The following is a 23,643-nucleotide window of genomic DNA, read 5'->3' on the forward strand; positions in this document are numbered from 1 at the left end:
TTTACAAATAATTAGACCAAGACATAAAAAAATCAGACTATCAACCAACAATGGGATAAAAGTATTAAAGTATTAATCAAAATATATTTGGGATAATGGGTGTTAAAGAATTGATATTGCAACCAAACCTCCCTTAGAATGATGACATTTTTCGATATATATTGAGTTGGAATTGCAACCATACCTCCCTTAGAAACTCTTAATTCAAATATATTACAACCTCTCTTAATTCTTGTATCAAGCCCGACTCAATAAACCTTGATGGTCCAAGAATTTTCAGATTTTCATTTGTCAAGAAATTTAATTGGGCTTTTTAAAACATGCTCTCAAAGATGTTTGAGTAAAAATTTCAATCACTAAATTCTCAACAAGTTAAAAAAATATTTAGATGAAACTAAAAATTGGGATTTTTTTTTTGAGCTATATGAGATTTTGCCAAGAAATTTCATTTTCTTCTAGTAAATTCAATGTCATGGAAGAGAATTGGAGGGTGGGTTTAATAATTATTTTTTAAAATAATTTTTTATTCTCTAAAATGAAAAAAAGAAAAGAAAATATATTTGATAATTAGAAAATAAAAAACAAAGTGTTTTTTAAGAATTTTTTTTTTATTTTAAGATATTTTTACTTGTTTTTTTAAAACTACTTTAAAAAATAATTGTTCAAATATGGATGCAAGACACATAAAAAAAAAAAAAAAAATTCGTTAAAAACATTTCAGATTTATTCATTTATTTTATAAAACATCACAAAATAAATTTATTTAAAAAATATTTTTCAAAATTATTTTTGAAAACAGGGGTTTATTGTCTAGAGGAAGAAAAGACTTCCTCAATTGCTTGAATCTGCCCAAATTTCATTGCGCTTGTATGCCAGGCTAAGAGATACCAATCCTGCCAAGATTGTTTTTATGTGGAGGAGGCCCATTGGAGCTTCAAAAAACAAACAGGGTTGCAATCATTTAAGCTCTGACTAGGCCCATATGGTTAAATTTCAGAGCAGTCCTTTTACTTTTTAAGTTCCAGAACTGGGTCCAGTTCTGGGTACATGCTGAGTTGCAAACTAGTCCTTTCTCTTCAAAAAAGGGTCCTTTACATTCAGACCTTTTTCTGTTCCATACAACACATGGGACTTTGAGGAGTCATGGGAGACAATAAAATCTGTGAAATCATGTTTATTTTTTTTTAGAAAATTGCCAACATCTTAGTTTTAGTTATATGGGGTAAAAGTCACCTCTAGAACATGATTCTTTTCAAAGTGTGGCTGTCTATGAAGGATCTTGGAATGAAATCTTTCCTCCTAGACCTTGTCTCAATTAGAACTTATCTTACGTGTTTCTTTCATTAAAGTTTTTAAGCTTTAAAGTAGATGAACCGTTTAACATGGTATAAGAGATTTGATTGTTCGAAGTTTTGGGAGGTTACAGGTTTGAACCTCACCACAAAACGAAAGATAAGATTATCTGAGTCAAAATAACGGGTTTATAGTTTTAGTGTTAATTTACATAAAATGCATAGTTGATCATTAGAATTTTATGATTTACGATGTTCTGTTCATTTTCTCTTTATTTAATAGGTGTTTGATAAATCAACTTAATAATTTAACGTAACTTAATGACCTAAATTTAAGTCATTAAGAAAATTAAAGATGTTTGATAAAATAACATATTGGTATGATATAAAGTCAAAAATAATTTTAAGTAATAAGTAAAAAAAATTAACTTATTATTAAGTTCACATCTTCATTTTATATTTTTACCCTATTTACTATATTTATTTTCACAATCTCTTTTACTACCTTCATTATTACTCAACCTCCTTTGCACTACTTATAATTTATAAGAATAAATATGTTAATGTGGTGATTTAGAATAAATTTTAAGTTAATTTTTTAATAATTAAGTAATAAGTTTTAAGTTAATAACTTAAATATAATTTAACTTAGAATCAACTTAATTTATTAAATAATAAGTATTAAGTTTTACCTAACACCCCGTTGATAGACATTTTTTTTTTTTTTTTAATATCAGAAACTTCTATACAAAAAAAAATAATATTTTGTACAAAAAAAATATGGATTTACTTCATATTTTAAAAAATTACTATTATGTTTTAATTTTAAAAATAAAAAATAGAAAATATATACACATATTAAGCAAATTGTAAATCCAAAAAGTATTAGGACTTAAATTTAAGATATCCACAATATGCTATGAGGCCTTAATTTGACATATTCCATTAACAACAAATCTTGGGACGTATGGGTCAAAACATTATAACAATCTCAAAATTAATTTCCATCATCCCATTATTAGTCCTAATCTAGATCAAAAGCAAAAATTGAGAATCATTAGAATATATAGACCATAGAGGCATCATCACCTAGATTTTGTACATTCCATTTAAATTCAAAGGGTAATTAAAGAGAATCATTACTTGTAATCCTCCATTAAAAGTCCTTCCCAGTTCACCACATTCTCAAGTCAAGTGGGGGCATGGTCACCCAACAATGAAGCAAAATTTCTCAATGTGCTTGCAAGCTAAGCTAATAACAATAGCCAATTCCATTTGTTCAAACCTATAATCTATTGCATTAACAATATAATAATATAACTTTTATGGATAATCCTTTTGAAATGACTCCTCTAAAATATGTACCAATCCTAAGTGCCAGATTTCTAGGGTTTATCTATGCCCGTTGCTTTCATGTTTTAAATTCAAAGTCTTGTTGAAATAGTTAATATTCGAATTGGGAAAGGCCATGTCAATGAAAACAACATAGCATGCATATGTCTTATTTGATCAAATTTGTCAAAAAAATTAACAAATAATTTGTGTTGAGAAAATGTCGTAGACCATTTTAATAATATATATTGAATACCATAGAAAAAGTTTCTTCTTCTTTTTCGGGTTTGGTAAATTTGTTACACGAAAGGAAGGTTACAATTAGGTTGGGGAGAGCTACTATGACATGTGCTTATTCTCAAGTAAGCTTGTTTTAGATAGTTATGTTTTAGGTGGTGATCATATTTTAGGCGGTTCCATGCATCATCTTATTTTGAAAAAATTATAAGATACTAAAGTAGTATCGATAATTAGTGAACTTTCAGTATGAATAATTTATTTGTATGCTTATATTTAAATCATTAAATAAAGATATAAAAAGAATGAAACTTAGAATAAACAAAATGGAATATAAATCAATCAATCAATAGATAAAATCATTTTTATCACGTGACCATTTCTATACTATACAAAAACGTTTTGTTTGATGTTTTTTCTTAGGGGTTATTTGATAAAAATGGATGAAATAATCTCAAATTTATAAGTCTAACCTTACACGTGTTCTAGTCTAAAAAATGACCAATTAAAAAAAAATGCCCTTTTAACTTTCTACAAAATTTCAATATAAACTCATTTATCATTTTTCACAACTAAGTTCCAAGTAAAATAGGTGCATTAGCAATCTAATTGTTTCATCCCTTCATTTTAAAAAGGGTTATTCTTTAGAATATCATCAATGATTCGATTGTTGTAGAAGTGAAGGTGCATTGGTGAAATGGGGTCCGCAATCGATGTCGGGTTTATGTCGGTAACACGATTGGTGGAGTCACAACTAATGTTGTACTAGTTGAAGCAACCATCGTTGTCAGACTAGATTTTGAAGATACCCGAATAGGGCATGTTGAAATTTTGTAAAGACGTCGAACATGTTACATTAAAATAGGTCATTTTTTAAACATAAAGGATTAGACTTACAAATTAGAAATTATTTCATCAATTTCAATCATCAAATAATTAACAATCACTTGAACATTGCAATGGGAGTACTCTGAAGTCTTAAGTAGGAAGGAACCAACCCCTTTACATAGGCTTGATTTGAGAATGAGGACAAGTAAAATCATTTTTAACCAAGCATCAAACGGTGAAAGAAGCGGGCAGTGGTGGGGACTGAGGAGGATGGAGGATGTGCTAAAGGGACTGGCTCTCAAGCACTAGAATCCGGATTTGTACGCATTATTTGATGGTTACTGTAATGTTACTTGAACAAGAATACAATCAGGTGGGCAACTTTCATGTGCACACCTACAATTATATGTACTACCACTCAATTACCAACCACAGCTTGTAGTATTATCGGGACAGGCAAAAAAGAATCTATGGAGATATGGTGTAGGGCTGGGGCAGAGACAGTGGCATGTGTGGGAATCGAATTTCCGGTTGATTCTAACTGATTCTCATTCTCATTACCGCATACTTACATATAGAAAACCCATAATTATTTTTGGACGGTTTGCTTAGGACGTTTGAGAGCTACATTTCATGCCAAGCCAGAAACAGCTATCTCGAACTAGAGTTGGAGTTTTCTATTAATGGATCCAACAAAGCTTTGGGCATTGATTTCGACTTGACATTATGCCTCCTCACACTACAAACACAGCAAGATCCCACTGAATGGGACTTATCAGGGGGTGTCTCTATTCAATAGAGAACCCCCAGCCCCGTCTGTTTGGGTACTCGACAAAACTACTCTAGTTGCACCATCACGTGCATCCCACGTGCACTTTTTTATTTTATTTTATTTTATTTTTATATCCTCCGTGTTCGTGCAACATGAATGTCAGAATGTGCAATGCGAATGTGACATTCAAGAACTAAGAGTCTCATTTTTGGGAAAATGACTACCAAGTTCCTCATAATAGAAGCGTATTGAAACGCTTTTGATAGATTCATTCATTGTATATGTCCTAAACCTTTGTTCTTGTTCATAAATCCGTCTAAAATTTTTTCTTTCAAATCGATTGAGATATTTCTGTTAACCTTCTTTCATTCCGATGGTCTAAAAAAATGTTAAAATTTTAATATAAAGCTTGAAAGGTCAAGATTATTCCACGTGTTCGTCTAAATGATAAAGATTAAAAATCTTTTTAGCCATGTGTCCATATTAATACCACATGTTAAAAATCTTTTGGGCCACGTGTCTATATTAATACCACATGTCATTTCTGTGTATTTAATATTTTTAAATAATTTTTCGATAAGTTAAGAACTTATTAAGAGTCTATTTAATAATAATTTTAGGAAGTGTTTATATTATTTTTTATATTTGAAAATTTACATACTCTAAAAGTATCTTTAATAGTAATTATAAAAAGTGTTTCTGAATTTTATAATACTTGAATGATGAAAATTTTCAAATGTTATAAAAACCAAAAATATTTTTTAAAATTACTATCAAACGTATTTTAAGATAAAGATGATCTGGTTTATAATTCTTTCGTTAATAAAGGGAATTAACTCTGTTTCCAAAAGTTTTATAATATTTTTATTTTTAAAATCAAATTAAATAAAATGGTAAATAATTTACATGGTGGGAGATAAACATCGCCCCATATTATTGTTACAAAACTAAAAGAAAGGGAAAAGGGAGGGAGGGAGGGGGGGAGGGGAGGAATGATTGTAGACATGGAAGAAAGCACAAGGACACTGGTCCGTGCTTTTATGTACTTGGGATGTCTAACAATTTATATGGTGATAAATTTATGGGCCTTGTCGGCAGCGTCCAAGGACACTCCCAGCCACCCATCTACCATTTTCAAGTTGCTTGAGCTTTATAGCCTTTATTACATGTGTTTCACGTCATCCTCATCACAGACAGGTTGGAGCATCGGCATGCTTCACTGTCCTCCCCCCTCCCTCGCCAACACCCTGCCCCAGTTGCCTTCGCTTTTAACGTGGCCTCTCCTTATTCTATCAGCCAATTTAATCACCACCCTCAGAATTCTACCTCAAAATTGGCTTCTACACCCATGCCTTCTAACATTAATTTCTTCGTATCAACTATAACACAATCCCATAATAAATCAAACCAAAGATTTATTACTTTATAGATTCTTCTACCACTTCAAGGCTAAAAACATCCAAATTCCGACTTTCAAGAACATGTTATTAATGACCAAATATCTCTATTTTACATTTTTACATATATATATATATATATATATATATATATATATATATAAAATGATCGAGTGGAAAAAAAAAAAGTATAGGAGATAGCAATTAATAAAAGAGGTTACAAAATGCAAAAGCTTGTAGAAGTGTGTAAAAATAATGCCTTTTCATGTAAGTTTTTTTTCTATTATTTAGATAGTGCATTTAGAAGTGGTTTTAGAAAGTAATTTTAATATTTTTTATATTTGAATAATGAAAATTTTCGAGTATTAAAAACGTTTCCTAAAATCACTATCAAATGAGTTCTAAATGTTATAACATAATAAAATCATCAACTTGCAAAAATAAGATACATATTATGTAAATTATAGAATGACATGTGGATCTTAGTTCTTTTATTATATTCGAAATATGCAGAGTCATAATTACTATTACAAGTATATTTTTCTAATATTTGAATATTACTCACGTTGTTTGCTTTCTGTCTTGTCAATCTCTTTTTGTCTCACGATGTTTACTTATATCAATAAACATGTGATTTATACCAATCTTAGTTTAATCTATGGATGATTTTGAATCTCCCGGGGTCTTTTTACTTAAATTAAAATGCGTCAACATGATTCCAAGAAGAAGGATGCGATTTAAGGAGTTGAACTTAGGATACACTGCCACATATATGGTGTACATGAAAGAAAAGAAAAAGTACACTTTATGCTAGCTAGCATGGCAAAACATTCGACTCACAAAAAAGGAAAAGAGGAGGAGGAGGTGGAGTGGACGGTTGAGATCTAAAGCCACTTGCATGTATTTACATCATGTTGGAATCTAATCTGAGCTATCATATTCGCCTGGGCCGCACCCTCACAGTCAGAGGGTGTGCCATTTCGCAGGATAGCCTCAGCACTTCGGATAGATCCACCGGGTTTGGGTCGGATGGAACCCACTCGAACTCATGTAACAGCGACGCCACCCAAAAGGTGGCTGTGGTCAAGCCAAGGGTCTTTCCGGGGCAGGTTCTTCTGCCCGACCCGAATGGAGCGAGCCTGAGATCGGATCCAAACAAGGAGAATTCCACGTCAGCAGGGGTGGTCACGAATCTGTCGGGCGTGAAGTCGAGTGGATCTGACCACACTCGTGGATCCCGTGTGATGGCCCACATGTTAACCATCGCTGTGGACCCGGCAGGCACGTGATAGCCATCCACCGTGGTATCTGTGATTGATAAACGGGCCCACGAGAGCAGTGGGCCCGGTGGGTGCAGCCTCAGAACCTCCTTCACGACCGCCGCCAGGTATACCATCGCCGGAATGTCGGATTCCTTCACCGGCCGTGACTTTCCGACCACCCTATCCAGCTCATCGTGGACCCTTGATTGGCACTCAGGGTGGAGTACCATCCTTGCGAGTATCCACTCTATCAAAACTGCCACCGTATCCGTTCCCCGAAATATCATCTCCTATTAAAAAACAAATTAAATAATTTCAGAAATGATGAACAAAAAAAAAACTTAATATATTTTAATTGTTATTGTTATTACCCATAAGACGGCGATTATATCGGAATCCAACAACTTATCGGGTTGTTGAAGGGAGAGTAGGACATCGACGAAATCTCGGGTTGTTGGGCCGGGTTGAGCTCTATGTTCAGTGATGATCCGGTTCACGAACCGATTCACTCTGGGGACGAGTTTGGAGCATCTGAATCGGATTTTCTGAGGGTCGAGCCCTGCAAGCCAAGGGAGGTGGTCGGACCAGTTGAGCTTGCCAAGGAGATCGTAGCCTTCTTCGACGAGTCTACTAAGTTCATCCGTTTCGGAATTTGAGGAACCCAGTCGGTATTTGCTTCCGAATACGGAGGACATCATGTGGTGAAGTGAAGCTCGCTTCAGAATATCGCGGACGCGGATGTCTCCAATACAGCTGCCAACGAGTGACACCATCTGGGCAGCGATTTCGGACCTCTGAGTCTCCGAGGCAGTGATTTGTTTGGGAGAGAAGAGATGGGTGGCGGCAATTCTCCGCAGGGTTCGCCAGTAAACTCCATAGGGAGCGAATCCAATTGCGCGGTTGAACATCAGACTGTACGCACACTCCTTCACTGGCCGATCCGCAAACGCCGAGCTGTTCAAAATCTCTTTCGCCACGTCTGGGTTGCTCGTAACGATGGCTCGAGTCTCGCCAAGGCTGAACGCCATGAGCCTCATCGCTCCTAGCCGCTCGGCAGCAGCCGCGAGGTTGTGATGAGCGAGGTTCACCATGAGACTCATGCTCCCCACCACTGGAAGCCCTCGCGGCCCTGGGATGATGGCCTCAGCTTTACTTCCTCTCTTGCTCCAGTACCTCCCCCAAGCTTGGCCTCCCGGGTAAGCCCAGTGGGACAAAACCACAGCAAACCAAACCAAACACAGCGCAAACCCAAAAACGAGGACAGTTTCAGAAGAGAAAGCTCTGCATTTGGCAGCAAGAGCCAAAACCCACAAGCTCTCAACCTGTGTTCCCATGGCGGAACTCAACCAAACCCAGTTGTATTTCTATTTCCTTTTTTGGGTACTACTATGAAGAAGAGCCCCTTTATATAGACCCATATATAGAGTGAATAAGGGCTTTAATGGAATTAAAAAAAGTAACCGTTAAACAGGGGCGGCACGACCGTATAACGGAAAAAAAGAGTGGAAGTTATAGAAATATCAGTGTGCGCCGCCAATAAAACATAACGGAAATCCAGATATTCCCACGCGCTCCCTCAAAGCGCGTGACCAGGTTTCCAACATCAGCAGAGCTGTTGAGCAATAACTCACGTACCCAAGAGTCAAGACTAATTTTTGGCCGATAAAAATAGTATGGCCCACGATTCAGTGCCCTTTATCATTTTTTAATCATTATCATATTGCTAATCACCTGTGATATACTGTCTGACGATGACATGAGGTAAAATTAATGATATTTATCAATAAAAAAACTTACCACTTCATACTTTTTATCCACATTTCAATCCTCTCACCATTTCCCATCTTAAAAAATTTCAATTTGCATTAAATCTTACACCACATTGGCCACAAACAAACCCATATTCGGCATGTCTAAAAATTGACTTCGAGGTGAGATTCTATGATTCATATTTGGTTTTTTCTTTTATTATCCTTACAATAGTTTATATAAAAATTTGTAATATGATTCGATTCGATTTTATATACATTTACAATGTTTGGATTGTCTAAATGATATGTTAGTTATGTCCGAAATAAAAATATAAATTGTGGGGAAGTGACTCGAAGTCACGTTGAATTTAATCAAATATTTATTTGTTTATTAAAAAAATAAAATTTATTTAAAATTCTTATATATATATTTTTTAGTTTAATTGGAATTTTATATTTATTAAACTAATTTTAATGAAATAGTTATTGAAAAGTGGATTCTTCTTGTTTAAAACAAAAAAACAAAACAGGTAGCGTGGTGGAAACCTTTATCAATGAGAGGGCCCATAATAAAACGCCATGTTACAAACTTGCGGTCATGAGAAAAGGGTGACGTTCGTGTGTCCTTCACGCGGCGGAGGTGAGAGTGGGAGGAGAGGAGACAGAGGGAATAGATATCAGGGTGTGATGGTGACAAGTGGCTGATGAAGGAGGGTGATGGGGAGGGTATCGTGTCCTGCATGAAGGCCCCGCATGGAGTAATGGACCTTCGACGTATAGACACTAAGCCCTTTGGGCTGAGTGGTCATTGCCTCCGTGGACCCTCCCTGCCTGCTTGACGCGTGTCAAATCCAAGGGTATTATGCTCGCCCACTCAGGGTCTTGCTGGAATCGTGGCACTCCCGCGTTACTTTTTTTTATTTCCCAAAATGTCCTCTTTTCTTCTTCACGATTGCAAAACCCCATGAACATTATGATCATTCTAAAGTGGGGTCATGTTGAAAATCCCAACAAGCCCATTGACCTGCGAAGTCAACAATCTGAAATTAATTTGATAGAAAGAAAGAATAGAAACATTCCGAATCATAGCAAATTGAACATATCAAGAAAAATTAAATATAATAAATAATTTAAAATATATATATATATATATTTTTTGCTTTTTTTCCCACTTAAATCTGTTTAGATATCCCAAAAAACTGGAAATAAAAAAGAAAAATCCTATAAAAAGGAATAAAAAAATCTCTTATATTGTATTCATTATGGGAGAATATAAATGTGAAATGTAGGTTTTGTTTGGTTTCCAAAAATTTGAAAAAAAAAAACTATAAGAAAAAGAAAATAGAAAAAAAAAATTGAAGGACAAAAAGAATGAAAAAAAAATTTTAATTTTAAATTATTTTTATATAATATTTTAAATTTATTTAACTTATTTTAACTCTTAATATAAAGATTAAATAATTTAAAAATATATAAAAATTTTACTAATTTTAATTGTATTTTATTTTTCTAATATTTTCTATTGTTTGAATAAATATGAAAAACACTATATATAAAAGTTATTTTTAAAACATATAAAAATCAAATTATTTTTGTAAATATTTTCTACATAGAATCAAAATTACCATATAATTGAAGCTTTTCATGTGGGATATCACATTCGTATAGTCATACATAAATATATATATAAATCTTTAAAGAAGAAACACAATGCCTAAATCTATGCATATGCCTTTGAAGACGACATAAATTCAAAAGAAGCATATAATCGTGGAAGGCAACGTAATCAACTAACCTCGTTTCACATTATTTTAAAACCTTAGATATCCTTAAAGCAAATCCAATCTCACTAATCTTTCATAAAGTTTTCGACACATTTTATTATTACTAAATGCAAGTGCCCCATTAGAATATTCTTCTTCTCCATATCCTTTCTTTCGATTCTTGTGTTGAGTTAATGAAATACTATGGGTTTAATGGATAATATTGAGTCCATCATCATCAACTTGTGAAAGTTAAAAAAAGGAAAAATGCAATGATTCGATTCCACTCCATTTGTATTCAAGCGTACTTAGTGGCTTAATATGGGATTTTTTAAGGTCCAAATTTAAATCAACTTGTCCCAAATCTGAATCTTTGAATGTTTTTCATTTTTTTTTTTTTTTTTTGCTTTATATTAACACTAAATTATGTTTCATGGACTCCATTCTTGTTTGGGAAGCTTTTTTTACAAGATGCTTATGTTTGTCTTTCCATAGCATTGATTCCATAACTTGACTGGACCACAATCTTATGTTGGTTTTTACTTTATATATTTAGTGTGGTTTTAGGCTTGTGGTGGTAACTGTTTTTTAAAATAATTTTTTAAAAATAGTTTTTATAGAAAAACTTCAGATTGCCTTTTTGAATTGCCCAAATCTAAAAAAAGTTGTTTCATCCTTTAATTTTTCACTTTAAATTGTGAATGGAACCACACTAAAATTGAGAATCATTTCATAACATAAAACCCTTTCACTTTTTTTTTTTAAAGGATTTTTCTTCCGAAATTCTTATAGTCTGTTTTTTTTTTCTTAGAGAAAAGTAAAAGTGAAAAAGAGAATTCTCCTTTTATTGAGGTGGTGTCCAGAACGTTTTTGGTAGTTCCCAAAAACTGCCTCCCTTATTTCTTATTTGGTTGGATTGGATTGGATTAACCCAACTTGGATACTCAGGTAACTACTTTTAATAACTGTTATTTAATATTTTGTAAAACAAATATTTGTTTCGAAATGTAAAGTTTTTCTAATACATTTTTCTATATTTTTAAATATGTTTTAAAAATATTTTTACTTATAATGCTTTATTTTTAGTCATTCTCCATATTTGTGTAATTAAAACAATGAAAAACAATTAAAATATGTTATGTGAAAACACCATTTTTTTTTGTTTCCAATAATGGAAAACTGTTTTTTATTTTTGATTGTCAAATATGTTTTCTTATTTTTTTTATTGAATAGAAAACTATGTTCATATGATTACCAAATAGCCCTTTAATTTCTAATTTGTGTTTTTATTAAAAATAAATTTAATTTTGATGTATTTATTTTAAAATTTTAACCAAAGAAAAATATCCTAAAAACCAAAAGTGGGAGTTTTCCACCCCAATTAATTAGATGCTAGAGAGGAAACACAAGCTTTAATCATAATTTTAAAATATAATATTGGTAAAAGGAAATTTAATTTAATATGAAACCTTCTTGTATAAGCTAAAGAGTAACTTACTTAGGAAGCAACCCCATTTTGCTTTTCATGTTAAAGTTATATTTGTAAGGGTTAAAAGTTAAATATAACTTTCAAATATGGTCCCACACTTTAGAAAAGTATGGAGATTCATGGTTTTTCTCGAAGTTGAATATGAGAAGCAAATTTTGGATGATTTTTCTGAGCATACCCCTCCGAAACTTAAGTTAATATTTGAAAGAGGCGAACAATAACCTTTTAGGTGGCTTATTCCATACTCGAATTTGATGTCTAATGACTTTTTATTCTGATAGAGTTGTAATGTTTTGTACGCATTTTTAATGCTTAAAATGTTAACAATTAGTCATGCAAATCACGACTTTTATGCTTAAAGTTAGGTGTTTATGTTCATGATTGCTCATGTCGGAACGGTTTGAAATATTTATTACTTACGTAATGAATATGAATATTGCCCGGATGACCCTTTTTTCCATCTGATATCTAGATGAGAAATGAATTTATACTTGGACAGATGCAAGGTTTTACACTTCCTAAAATCATTATCAAACAGACTTTTAATTCTATCTCATCTCATCATTTATAAGTTAATCATTTAAAAATATTCACATTTTCAGCTCGAAAACAAAACAAGGTTTTTTTTAGCTTCTTAAAAATGAATCCAAACAAGACCTTAAGAAAAAAGATATGAAAATCACTTTAGAAGTCAAGCAAGATCGTGTATATTTAACAAAATTCTCCAAATATCATATTGTTTTGTCTTCCATGTTTATATTCTTTGAAGAATAAAATAGGGTGTAACATTTGAAAGGGACATTGAATTAGGTAGCATGTAAGAAAAGAGACTTGAAGAAGGGAGCACTAAGTTTGTGGGAAAGAAATCTAATGAAATAAAACAAAAGGGAAAGAGGCTTTATTCTTCCCACGAGGCTTTAATTGATTCGATCAAAAGAGTTGTTGAATGAGTGACTTAATTATATTGGACTTGAATCCTTAAAGTTCGCCACCACTCCCTCCCTTCATTGATTGTATGTCTCAATATCCACTTCCATTCTCATCATTAAATCCCATATATTTTAAATGGTTGGTGTGAAACAACCATGGCGAGAATCACTCGATTGGAGGCCCATTACAGATGCTTCCCCCATCACTTCAATTCATCACCATTATAATTTCTTTGTTGATTCATTCCCAAGATTTCATCCAGATCAAATCTTGGTTTTCATCCTTTCATTACCCTATTTGAAATTCTTCATCAACTTGACCCACTTTGACTATCACACTTGCACCAAAGGACAGGGCAACACACAAATTACCCAATTTTTTAATTCAAAGTCATTATTTTTTATCGATAATATCGGTATTATAAAAATTTTACCAAATATTTCTTAAACTTACATATGAAAAAAATATATAAAAAATGTATTGATTTTTATTTACAGTTAAAATTAAAGTCATTATTTTTAAAAAATAATATCAATATAATTATGGAGCAATTATACTTCAGGAGCAAATAAAGCTAATAATGGGTGTAAGTCCATAAAAAATGTAAAAATTAATTCAAGGGTTAACAAATATTTATAATTGAGTTTAAGGATATAATTTTCTTGTAATACAAAAAAAAAAAAAAAAAAAAAACCCAAAGACTTCAAATCCTATAAAATGAATTTATATTTTGTGACTATGTTGTATCATATCATCTACCTTACTTATGTTGTTTTTTTTTTTAGGCTTTTAATCCTCCAATGATTTTTTTATTTTTATTTTTTAAATGATGAAAATAAATAAATTAAACCCAAGTAAAGTAAAATATGGATTTGGAAAGTTAATATCATCATATAATTTTAAAATTATTTTCTAAAATATAATTTAAAATGAAAATATTAAATTTATTTTTAAATGATTTCAACATGATTTTTATTTCATATAATAACAATATATCATATTAAAATTCTAAAGTATATGCAAAAAATAAAAAAAAAATAGTTATTACTCTCTTTCAATATGTGAAAATTACTTTTTAAAAATACTATTACTGATATCAAATTTTAATGAAAGTTTTGTTAATTACTTTCAACAATGTTACTAAAATGTTATATTATTAATAATAAAATAAAAAATAAAACTAAAAATAAATTAAAATTATAGAGAATATTTTTTTTACTTAAATTTTAACTTATTCAATTATAAAATATAAAAGTTAAATTAAATTAGAAAAATAAAAAATTAAAAAGATATAACTAAAAGTTTATTAATAAGTTTTTTTTTTCTTTTCCCTTTTTTTTTAACAAAAAGAGAAATGGAAAATTATTAAAATACTTTTAAAAAAGAAATGAAAGAGGTGAAATAAATGTGACATTTGGAGATCGAAAGGGGAGAGCAAAGAAGTGAGAGTATAAGATGGACCAATAAACATATTCACATTTCCTAATTTACTTCGACGATAGTTTTGTCTTTACATTTCATGTCCATATATTTGGGCCTTTAGACTTCCATTGTTAATATGGGGCCGCTGTGTGTAAGGGCCTCCAGATAGAGAGATCTGGCTCAGGTTTTTGGGCCAAACAGCCTGAGTGAAATCTGGTGCTAAGATTCATTTGGGCCTCCAACCCACTGGGGGTGAAGCTCTCAGCATAAATATAGGGCTAAAGGGACAACTGGCCCGAACAGTCCATTGGGCTATCCTCCGGTTCGCTGCCCAATTGAAACGACGTGGCTTTAGCCTCTCAGCTTTTCAGTTTTCTTCGGTTTTTCCCCAAAGCGTGGTAGATTCATACTTTCATCGTCTCTTTCGCTCTGTCTTTCGTTCTAGGGTTCCAGCGACCACAATAAGTCTGAAAAGGTGCTTCTCTGTACAATTACACTCGCACGGAAACCCAATTTTTGGATTCTAATTCTTGAAATTCGCAACAATTGAGGTTTTCTAGACTTCAGCTCAGCGATTCGGCGAATCTGAGAACTAAGGAGATGGAATCGTCGCAAAACGCAGCTTCAGGAACTGGCGTGAGTGGTGGAAATGGTATTACAATTCCGCAAATCAACGCCGCAGCAGCGGCGGCAACTGCAGGGGCAGGTTCGGAAGATCCGAAGCAAAACCTGAATCAGGTCATCAACTCGATCCAGAAGACGCTGGGACTTCTCCATCAGCTCTACCTGACAGTCTCCTCCTTCAACGTGGCCTCTCAGCTTCCTCTCCTCCAACGCCTGTAAAGCCTGGCCGAACCCTAGTTTTTTCTTGTAACTTGGAGGTTGGTTTATGATTCTGAGCTGTTGTTGTTATTTTTTGGTTGTGGTTGGATTTTTCAGGAATGCGCTTGTCTCGGAGCTTGATAACATGACTAAGTTGTCTGAGAAGTGCAACATCCAGGTTCCCATGGAAGTGCTCAAGTGAGTCGTTGCCTTTTGCTTTTCATGATTATTCGTATTGTAATTTTTTTTAAGGTTTTCATATCTTTCTGTTAACGAATTGATTTACGCACAGCTTAATTGATGAGGGGAAGAATCCTGATGAATTCACGAGGGATGTTTTGAATAGCTGCATTGCAAAGAATCAGATCACCAAAGGCAAAACGGACTCCTTCAAGGTAGTTTCTAACTCTATTTCCAGTTGATGTCATGAGAATTCTGAGCTTCCAGATTTCATCAATGAGGATAATTCTATTTACCTTTCCCCTTTATATTTTATTTATGAGTGACAATTTGGTAATCTGCAAGGCAGAATTAAAAATTTTCTGAATACCTAATTTCCATTGAAAAGTGTAGGAAGCACTTCTAGTCCTCTCACAATCATTCCCAAATGGACAATCTTATGGAAAAAATGTCTATGTGCATTTACCTAGAAAATGCTGCTAGAACTCAAATAATAATTAGCTTGACTTTAGGATTTTCTTCCACAGATGACGGTTTTCTCGTATATTAGGTGTTGAAGGGTTCTGGCGGCTATCTGAATTTATGGAAGAGGCAAATATATTTTGAAGGGAACGAGACTTACCCTAATATGAAGTTCATTGTCTAGTTTGCCCATATATTTCATGTCTTTATTTAAGGTGCCCAGAAAGGTCGGATCAAGGCTTAAGAAAATTCAGATAGACTTTCTTTAGGAAGGATGGGCTTTGGAAAAAAAAGATTCATTTGGTTAAATGACTGATTGTTTATAGGGAGAAAACTAAGGGTGGCCTAGGAGTCCTTCACTTAATAGGGTTATCTTGGGAAAATGATGTTGGAGATATGCATCAAAGGGGGAAGCTTTTTTTAAAAATGTCATTGAAGGAAAGTACAGGAAGGATGAGGGGTTGGTGTTTGTGCAAATAACGGAAGTATATGGGGTTGGGGTTTGGAAAACCATTAGGAAGGGATGAGACTTGGTTGGCAGTACAGTATCCTTTATGGTGAGAGATGGGAAGAGGCTGAAGTTTTGGAAGTACAAAAGGTGTCGGAAAGAACCCTTATCTATGGTTTTTCCTTCCTTGTATGTCTTAAATGCGTTACAAGGGGCTTAGGTGGCAGATGTGTGGGTGAGCATGACCATTGCAATCCTTGCTTCATTACACATTTGAATGATTGGGAGCTAAAAGATATAGAGGTTTTTTTCTCAAGGCTTCAAGGAAATTTCGTGAAAAGGGAAGTGAAGGATAGAGTGGTATGGCTAGGTTCTATGAAAGGGGTTTTCCCTAACAACATTTTTTATTCCATTCTGAAGTTGGAGCCTGCAACTTCCTTCCTAGTAGTCATCATTTGGAATTGTTGGGCCCCTCCAATAGCATGTTTTTGAACGAGAAACTAGTTGAGGCAAAGTGTTGACCATGGACTGGATTTAGAAGAGAGGGTGGGCGTTGGCGAATAGATGTGTTCTTTGCAAATATGAAGAGGAAACGATATATCACATTCTCATTCATTGTGCTGTAGTAAGGGCGCTATTCCAACTTTTGTTTTCTATGCTCAACATTACTTGGGTTCTTTCTTCTATTTGGAGACACTTTTTTAGGTTAGCATGGTCTCTTTGTTGGGAGAAATCATAAGAAGGTTTGGAGAACAACTTTCCTTTGCATTTTTTTGGACAATTTGGAAGGAAAGAAACCAAAGAATGTTTAAAAACAAAGAGTACTCAACTCAAACATTGAAACACTCATTTCTTAGTAATTTTGTTTCATGTTAGCTTACACATTGAAAAAGATTCAATGTCTCTTTTTGATTTTGTAGATTGGGTGGGTTCTAGTTGAAGGAGGGAGAGGTTGTTTTTTTTTTGTTCTCTCTCTATTTGGCCGTGCCTTTTGGTTCCCTTTTTTTTTTAATATATATTTTGCGCTCATTTATCAAAAAAAAAAAAATATTTGCCTTCTTGCTTATCAGAAAAAAAAAAAAAAAAAAAGCAAAAAGAAAATGTGGGCAATTCAGCCTTGTGGGATGTAAATGTGGAAGTTAAGTTTGAGAATACAACATAACATAGAGGACTTCAAAATGAAAGCAATGCTTATTATGTATCTAAGAGTTGTCATTTTTATTTTGATAACTTGGTAGGGAGTTGCTTAATTGTGTTCTTGTGGTACAACATCTTTAATTCTGTATAATTTTAATTTATGATATTGATTGTATTTGTGTGTGGGTAGCTGGGGCCTTAGGTTTGTTAGACAGTTGCATGATTGGGAGCTAGAGGAGGTTGATGTATTTTTTGGGAGATTGTATGACCAGTCCATTAGGTCGGGTTTTGAGGATACTATGGTGTGATTAGGGTCAAAGAATGGTAACTTCTCAATTAAGTCTTTCTACTCCTCTTTGGCTAGTAGGAGTGTGAAGCCTTTCTCCCATGATATAGTTTGAAATTCTTGAGTCTTAGTAATAGTTAGCTTCTTTGCTTGGAAAGCTACATGGTAAGATTTTGACTTTGGATCAGCTCAGAAAAAGGGGTGGAGGATCCCTAATAGATGTTATATGTGCAAAGAAGATGAAGAAATGGATGATCATATTCTCCTTCATTACATGAAAGCGCACAACTTGTGGCAATTGGTTTTTGCTTTGTTTGCTGTACAGTGAATGATGCATTCTTTAGTTGGGGAATTTCTCTTAAGATGGTGTGGTTATTTTGTTGGGAGAAAAAGAAAAAAAGGCTTACCAGGTTGTCATGTTATGCATATTTTTGGACCATCTTGAGGGAGAGAAATAGGAGAGCCTTCAATAATTGTGAAAGCTTAGACCAAACAATTAAAACCTCTGATAGGAATTTGAGGCTAATCCAAACTATGGTAATCACCCTAGAGGGGGGGTAAATAGGATGATGGTCTCTTTTCCACAAATTTAAACTATGCAAAAATAAGAGACAATTATATGCAAATATATAATAAACAAAATAAACACAATTGCATATAATTTAAAAGAGTTAGGGAAGAGAGAGTGCAAACACGAGAGTTTATAGTGGTTCGGCACTTCCTTGCCTACGTCCACTCTCCTCAACCTCCTAACCGAGTGAGGGTTCCACTATCTTGAAACTTCAACCAAGCTTCCAATCTCTTTACAATTGGATTATGGTTTCAATTCACCCTCTTGGACTTTTGACTCCAAACACCCTTTACACTTCTCAAGAGTTATCCCACTCTTGAACATCCTCTTAAGTGATACCCCTCACTTGAGAAAATTCCTCTCAAAGATATACAAAGATTGATCTCACAAAAAATCCTAGTAATACAACTTTAGGTTCAAAGATACAAGAAAAACTAGGATTGAATGGTGCACTAAAGATATGCAAGTTATGAAACAATGATGCACTCAAAAACACTCTTTCAAGGCTCAAATATAATTAATAATGATTTGGGAAGGTTTAGCTCATGAAACAATGAAGATTGGAGCCTTTTTATAGAAGAAAAAAGCCAAACTAGCCGTTGGGGGTTCGACCGATCGAGTTAGGGGTCGACCGGTTGACTAGCCGTTAGGAAAAGTGACTGTTGGGCCTCAACCGGACCTTGACTGGGAAGAGAAGGCCATTGGGAGAGAGAGAAACTTTTTGGCCTCCCTCAACCGGTCCTCGACCGGACAAGCACAACCGGTCGACCGGTTGAGCCATTTTTTTGGCTCAACACTCAACCTTTTTCAACTTAAAACCTTTTAACACAAGTTTGAAAATCATTTAATACAAGGTTTTAGTTGAAAACATGAAATCATTCAATTCTTAAGATATTTAAAACAATATTACTCTTGGATGATTTTGGTGCATAAATAAAGAATGAAATGCATGAAAGTCCTAGTGCACCAACAACCGTACAAAGAGATTTTAAGAAGCTTTGGTCTTGAAAAATTCTTCTCTTTGAGGTGGTCTTCTTCTTCATGATTTCTCCTTGGCTTGATTTGCCTTTGGATTGCCACTTTGGAAGTCGTCTTGCCTAATCATACTTGAAATATGATCATTAGTTCTAAACCTTGTTTTGTTATCATCAAAATCAAGATTAACCAAACCTTGGTTTCACAACTTCTTTTTTGAACCTTTTTGGGGATTGGATTAAATTGTATATTGGTGACGGTTCTTTGTTGGTGTTAGAATTTATGGATTGGTTAGGCTTTTTGTAGGGGGTGTTTGATGGTTTTTGTGTCTTTATCTATTAAAAAAAAGTTGTACTTTTGTGTCGGTAGGTAGGACACCAAAATTTGATTGCTCTATGTAGCTGTGTTTTTCATGTACTTCATACAGAATGATTTGCTACTAAAAACTCTTCTGAAGCCTGGAACTTGTAACCTCACATATTTGGTTAAGTTTTTCCTGTTAGGCAAAATGAAATCAGAGTATGTTGTTGTTTTCTTTAATGTTTTAAACTAAATTCTTTTTGGGGAAAGCATATTGTAAGGTTTCATCAATGCTTGCATTTGTTTAATATATAATACCTCAAATAAATTGTTAAGACAACAATTGAGTTATATGGAGGACTAGAAATAGAGTTTCTTTATAAATGATCAGAATTTTCTGCCACATGTAAAAATTGATAATATTATAGTAAGAGCTAGTGCATTATGTATAATTCACATACTTTAGTTCCATCTCTTGCCTTAATATTCATTTGTTGTTTTACCCATCTTTTTGATAACCTATATTCTCTTTGTTCATGGTATCATCTGGGTATAGGAGGAATGGTTTTGATCTACTGCCTATACATGTATTATACCATTAGAGGATGGGATTCTGGTTTTGAAGGATAACTTAATTTTCCCTCTTTTGCTAAAGTAGCTTTATTTGAGGGAATAGTGAACCGTGTGGATTGTCAATCTGGAAGTTGTTGAGTTTGAGGATACCACGTACCATAAAGGACTTGAAAAATGAAAATGGTGTCTGTTATGCATCTGGGAAGTGCCATTTTTACTTTGATGACTTGGCAGAGAATTTCTCCTTTTGTTTTATTACAGTACCTTTTTTTTATAAGTAAAAGTAATTGTATTAAGAAAGCCTGATGTACACCTGAAATTATACACGATGTATACAAGGCAACAAGGTCAAAAAGAAAAGGAATAGCAAAAAATCACCCCCTTACTTACATCCTAACCAATTAATGAAATCGAAAATGGACCATGATGTACAATCTACATGCACCCTAACCAAATCCGAAAACATGTAAAACAAAAAAAAAAACAAAAAAACCATAAAATAGCTTCATCCGCTAATTTGGTATCTTCAAAGACTTTTCTATCTCTCTCCTTCCATAAGGTCCAAAATAAACATCAAGGGGCTGCATTGCACACCTTTTGTCTTTTTTTTTCCACCAAAGGAGCTGTTCCAACTAAGAATGGTTTCCTTGATAGAATTGGGCATAACCCATTGAACACCAAAAAGAGCAAAAATAAGGTGCCAAATCATGGCTGCCTTGGGACAGTGAATAAGCACATGATTTGTTGATTCTTCATCCGCTTTACACAAAAAGCTTCAACTTGGTAAAATCCAATCCCACCTTTTTAGTTGATCCATAGTTATAATTCTTCCCCAAATAGCCTCTCAAGCAAAGAAGCCGACTCTCTTCGGAACCCAATAATTCCAAACTAAGCTTGAAGGAAACTCTCTACCAATGCATGGAACTAGGGATGAGTAGAAAAATTTAACTGTAAAGAAGCCTTTCTTTGAAACTCGCCAAGACATGACATCCTCATTGTTTTATTATAGTACCTCCTCCTTTTATTCTGTATGATGCTGTTTTATGATGTTAATTTCATTTGTCTGTCCTTGGTAGGATACATTTGATTGCTTTATGCAATAATGCTTTTCATGTACTTCATACAGAATGATTTGCTGCTGAAAAACTCTTCTGACTTAAGAAACTTGTAACCTTACATATTTGGCTATCTTATGATTGATATTATTATTGTTGTTGTTATTGATATTATTATTGTTATTATTTTCTTTCTGGGATGAACTAAATTATTTATGGGAAACACATTATAAATTTATAAGGTTTCACCAGTGCTTGTATTTGTGTAATGATAGTACCTCAAATAAATTGGAAAGGTGAAGATGACCTGTATGATGGATTGGGAACAGACTTTCTCCTTAAATAGTTAGAATATTCTCGCACATGTGGAGTTGATTATATGCTAGTAAGAATAATGTCCAAGACACATACTTTGGTTCCATCCCTTTTCTTCATTATTGATTTGTTTTTTGACTAGCTCTTTTAGAACCTGGAGTCTATTTGTTCATGGATGTCATAGATATGATTTTGGTCTGCTGGCTGTACATGTATATCTTTATGCTGAACACTTTCCTGCTTGTGTTCTGTGCAGGGTTTACGCAGACATCTCTTGGAGGAACTTGAGCAAGCATTTCCTGATGAAGTGGAATCATACAGGGAGATACGTGCGGCTTCTGCTGCTGTAAGTTATATTTAGCTCACCTAAATTTTATCATGTGGGATAAGTTTCTCAGTCAGTTTCATTCCTTTGTAAGTTTTACTTGCAATTATAATTTGTGCTGCTGCTGTTTGTGCCAAACTTACCTGAAGAAGCTTTTCCACTTCCATCTTGCTTTAGATCAGATGAGAGTGTCTCTGGTCAATATCATCGTCCTTTGTCATGTTTCATTGTGCTATTTTTCCAAGTGTTTTATGATATGGAAGATGGTCTTCGTTAGAAGAGTTTTCTGAAAATAAACTGGCCGGTTATGGAATTGTGGTGGAAAATATGCTGGAAATATATTGCAGGATGTAGGAGGAAGGATGAATGGTTATAATGGAATAATGTGATATTACCCAATGAATTATATGATGCTAAAGAAAACCATGAAAAATTTTCATTTCTCTGAAACAAGTGAAATGCTAGAAGCCTGTTGCTTAGCAGCATTCTAGTGCTTATTTTTCTGTCATTTTGGCTTTAAACTTGTAGTTAGCATAGTTTTCTTGTATGTTAGTGCCTAGATATGGTAATCCTGGAGGGTTTATAATGTAAACTCTTCAAGTTTCATGGAAAGTTTGGAGGTATTATTTCTGTAGTTTATTGCTTATAAGCCAATATATAGGAAACTTATGTTGAGTAAAATAGATTGTATTTTTACCTAACTAGTTACATATATTCAAGTAGGTTTGGAAAGAAAGAGCATTTAAAATTTCTTCTATGGTTAGAAATATCTAATACTTTCTTTTCTCCAAATTATAGTGTTTATTGTTAGTATTATTTTCCATATTACATTCAAAGATATTAACAAAGACTAATTATCCTTATATTCGATATGCAAGTATTATTTGCATGAAAGCTTTTATCTATATGCTTTGCTTGGAACTTGGTTGATATTAATAGCCCTGTAAGCATGGTGACATTCTCAACAATTTGGATGTTTTTTTTAATAGCTCAGCAATATGGATGTAATCAATTTAAGTCATCAGTTTCAATGCATGTATTTTCATTCTCACTGGTTTGTGATAATAGCCATTAGCTTCAATTAATGCAGGAGTCAAAACGACTTGCACAAGCACAAAGCGTATTGCCAAATGGAGATTTGAAGGTGAAAACTGAGCTGTAGCTGACCATGTTGTTGATGGATCAGGTTTATATAGTCTGCTTATTGTTGACAATGTCTATAGTCATGTTTTGTATACAATGCAAAATGGTTTACTTTATACACTGTAGCAGCATTTGTAGATGAATTTCCTTCAACCCTGCTAATGAGGAATTGAGATGTACCCACTTGTGAATTCTTCACAATAGTTAATTTGGAAATTCTTTTTGATGGTTCATTTTTCATAGTTGCAACTTGGGATGTGCTGTTTGTCGAATTTCTTGAACATGGTATATACTTATTGTTCTGTTCCAAAACTCTAAAAAGCACCATGATGCCATCCTTTGTTTGATTTTAATTCTCTTTAAAACTAAAAAAGAATCAATATGTAATCACCCTCTGATCCGAAGAGAAGGATTTCAAACATCAAAATAGTATAGGATCATAACCACATCAACTTTACAGGCAGTTTTGAGTTTCTTCTAGAGTATTTGGTCAGGAGTGATTTGAAATTGTAGAAGATTCCCTTTTTGGATCTGGTTGTCTTTTGTCTTTCTGCATGTCCTGTGTGCACGTGAAAC

The 23,643-nt window shown here is 33.5% G+C and overlaps 2 protein-coding genes across 2 annotated transcripts; one reads left to right on the top strand and one right to left on the bottom strand.

The window, feature by feature from the left end:
- Positions 1 to 6,571: 6,571 nt before the first annotated feature.
- LOC100258159 (cytochrome P450 78A3) lies at positions 6,572 to 8,509 on the bottom strand. Its single transcript, XM_002280093.4, has 2 exons — positions 7,492 to 8,509; positions 6,572 to 7,410 (listed from the first exon to the last, which is right to left on the bottom strand). Exons 1-2 carry the CDS (start codon positions 8,452 to 8,454, stop codon positions 6,793 to 6,795), a joined length of 1,581 nt encoding a protein of 526 aa, XP_002280129.1. The 5' UTR covers positions 8,455 to 8,509; the 3' UTR covers positions 6,572 to 6,792.
- A 6,268-nt stretch (positions 8,510 to 14,777) lies between these two features.
- On the top strand, positions 14,778 to 23,300 carry LOC100263293 (mediator of RNA polymerase II transcription subunit 10b). Its single transcript, XM_002280045.3, has 6 exons — positions 14,778 to 14,950; positions 15,036 to 15,314; positions 15,415 to 15,495; positions 15,590 to 15,692; positions 21,856 to 21,945; positions 23,015 to 23,300. Exons 2-6 carry the CDS (start codon positions 15,076 to 15,078, stop codon positions 23,084 to 23,086), a joined length of 585 nt encoding a protein of 194 aa, XP_002280081.1. The 5' UTR covers positions 14,778 to 14,950; positions 15,036 to 15,075; the 3' UTR covers positions 23,087 to 23,300.
- Positions 23,301 to 23,643: the final 343 nt, after the last annotated feature.

This window comes from Vitis vinifera, chromosome 2, assembly GCF_030704535.1.
Source record: "Vitis vinifera cultivar Pinot Noir 40024 chromosome 2, ASM3070453v1".
Taxonomy (NCBI): Eukaryota; Viridiplantae; Streptophyta; class Magnoliopsida; order Vitales; family Vitaceae; genus Vitis; species Vitis vinifera.

Excerpts from the sequence above, each read along its gene's own strand:
- LOC100263293 (XM_002280045.3), top strand. The coding sequence starts at position 15,076 with ATGGAATCGTCGCAAAACGCAGCTTCAGGAACTGGCGTGAGTGGTGGA. Across the intron at positions 15,496-15,589 it reads GTTCCCATGGAAGTGCTCAA|CTTAATTGATGAGGGGAAGA; the intron begins GTGAGTCGTTGC and ends ATTTACGCACAG. Across the intron at positions 21,946-23,014 it reads TACGTGCGGCTTCTGCTGCT|GAGTCAAAACGACTTGCACA; the intron begins GTAAGTTATATT and ends CAATTAATGCAG.
- LOC100258159 (XM_002280093.4), bottom strand. The coding sequence starts at position 8,454 with ATGGGAACACAGGTTGAGAGCTTGTGGGTTTTGGCTCTTGCTGCCAAA. Across the intron at positions 7,411-7,491 it reads ATATAATCGCCGTCTTATGG|GAGATGATATTTCGGGGAAC; the intron begins GTAATAACAATA and ends GTTTTTTAATAG.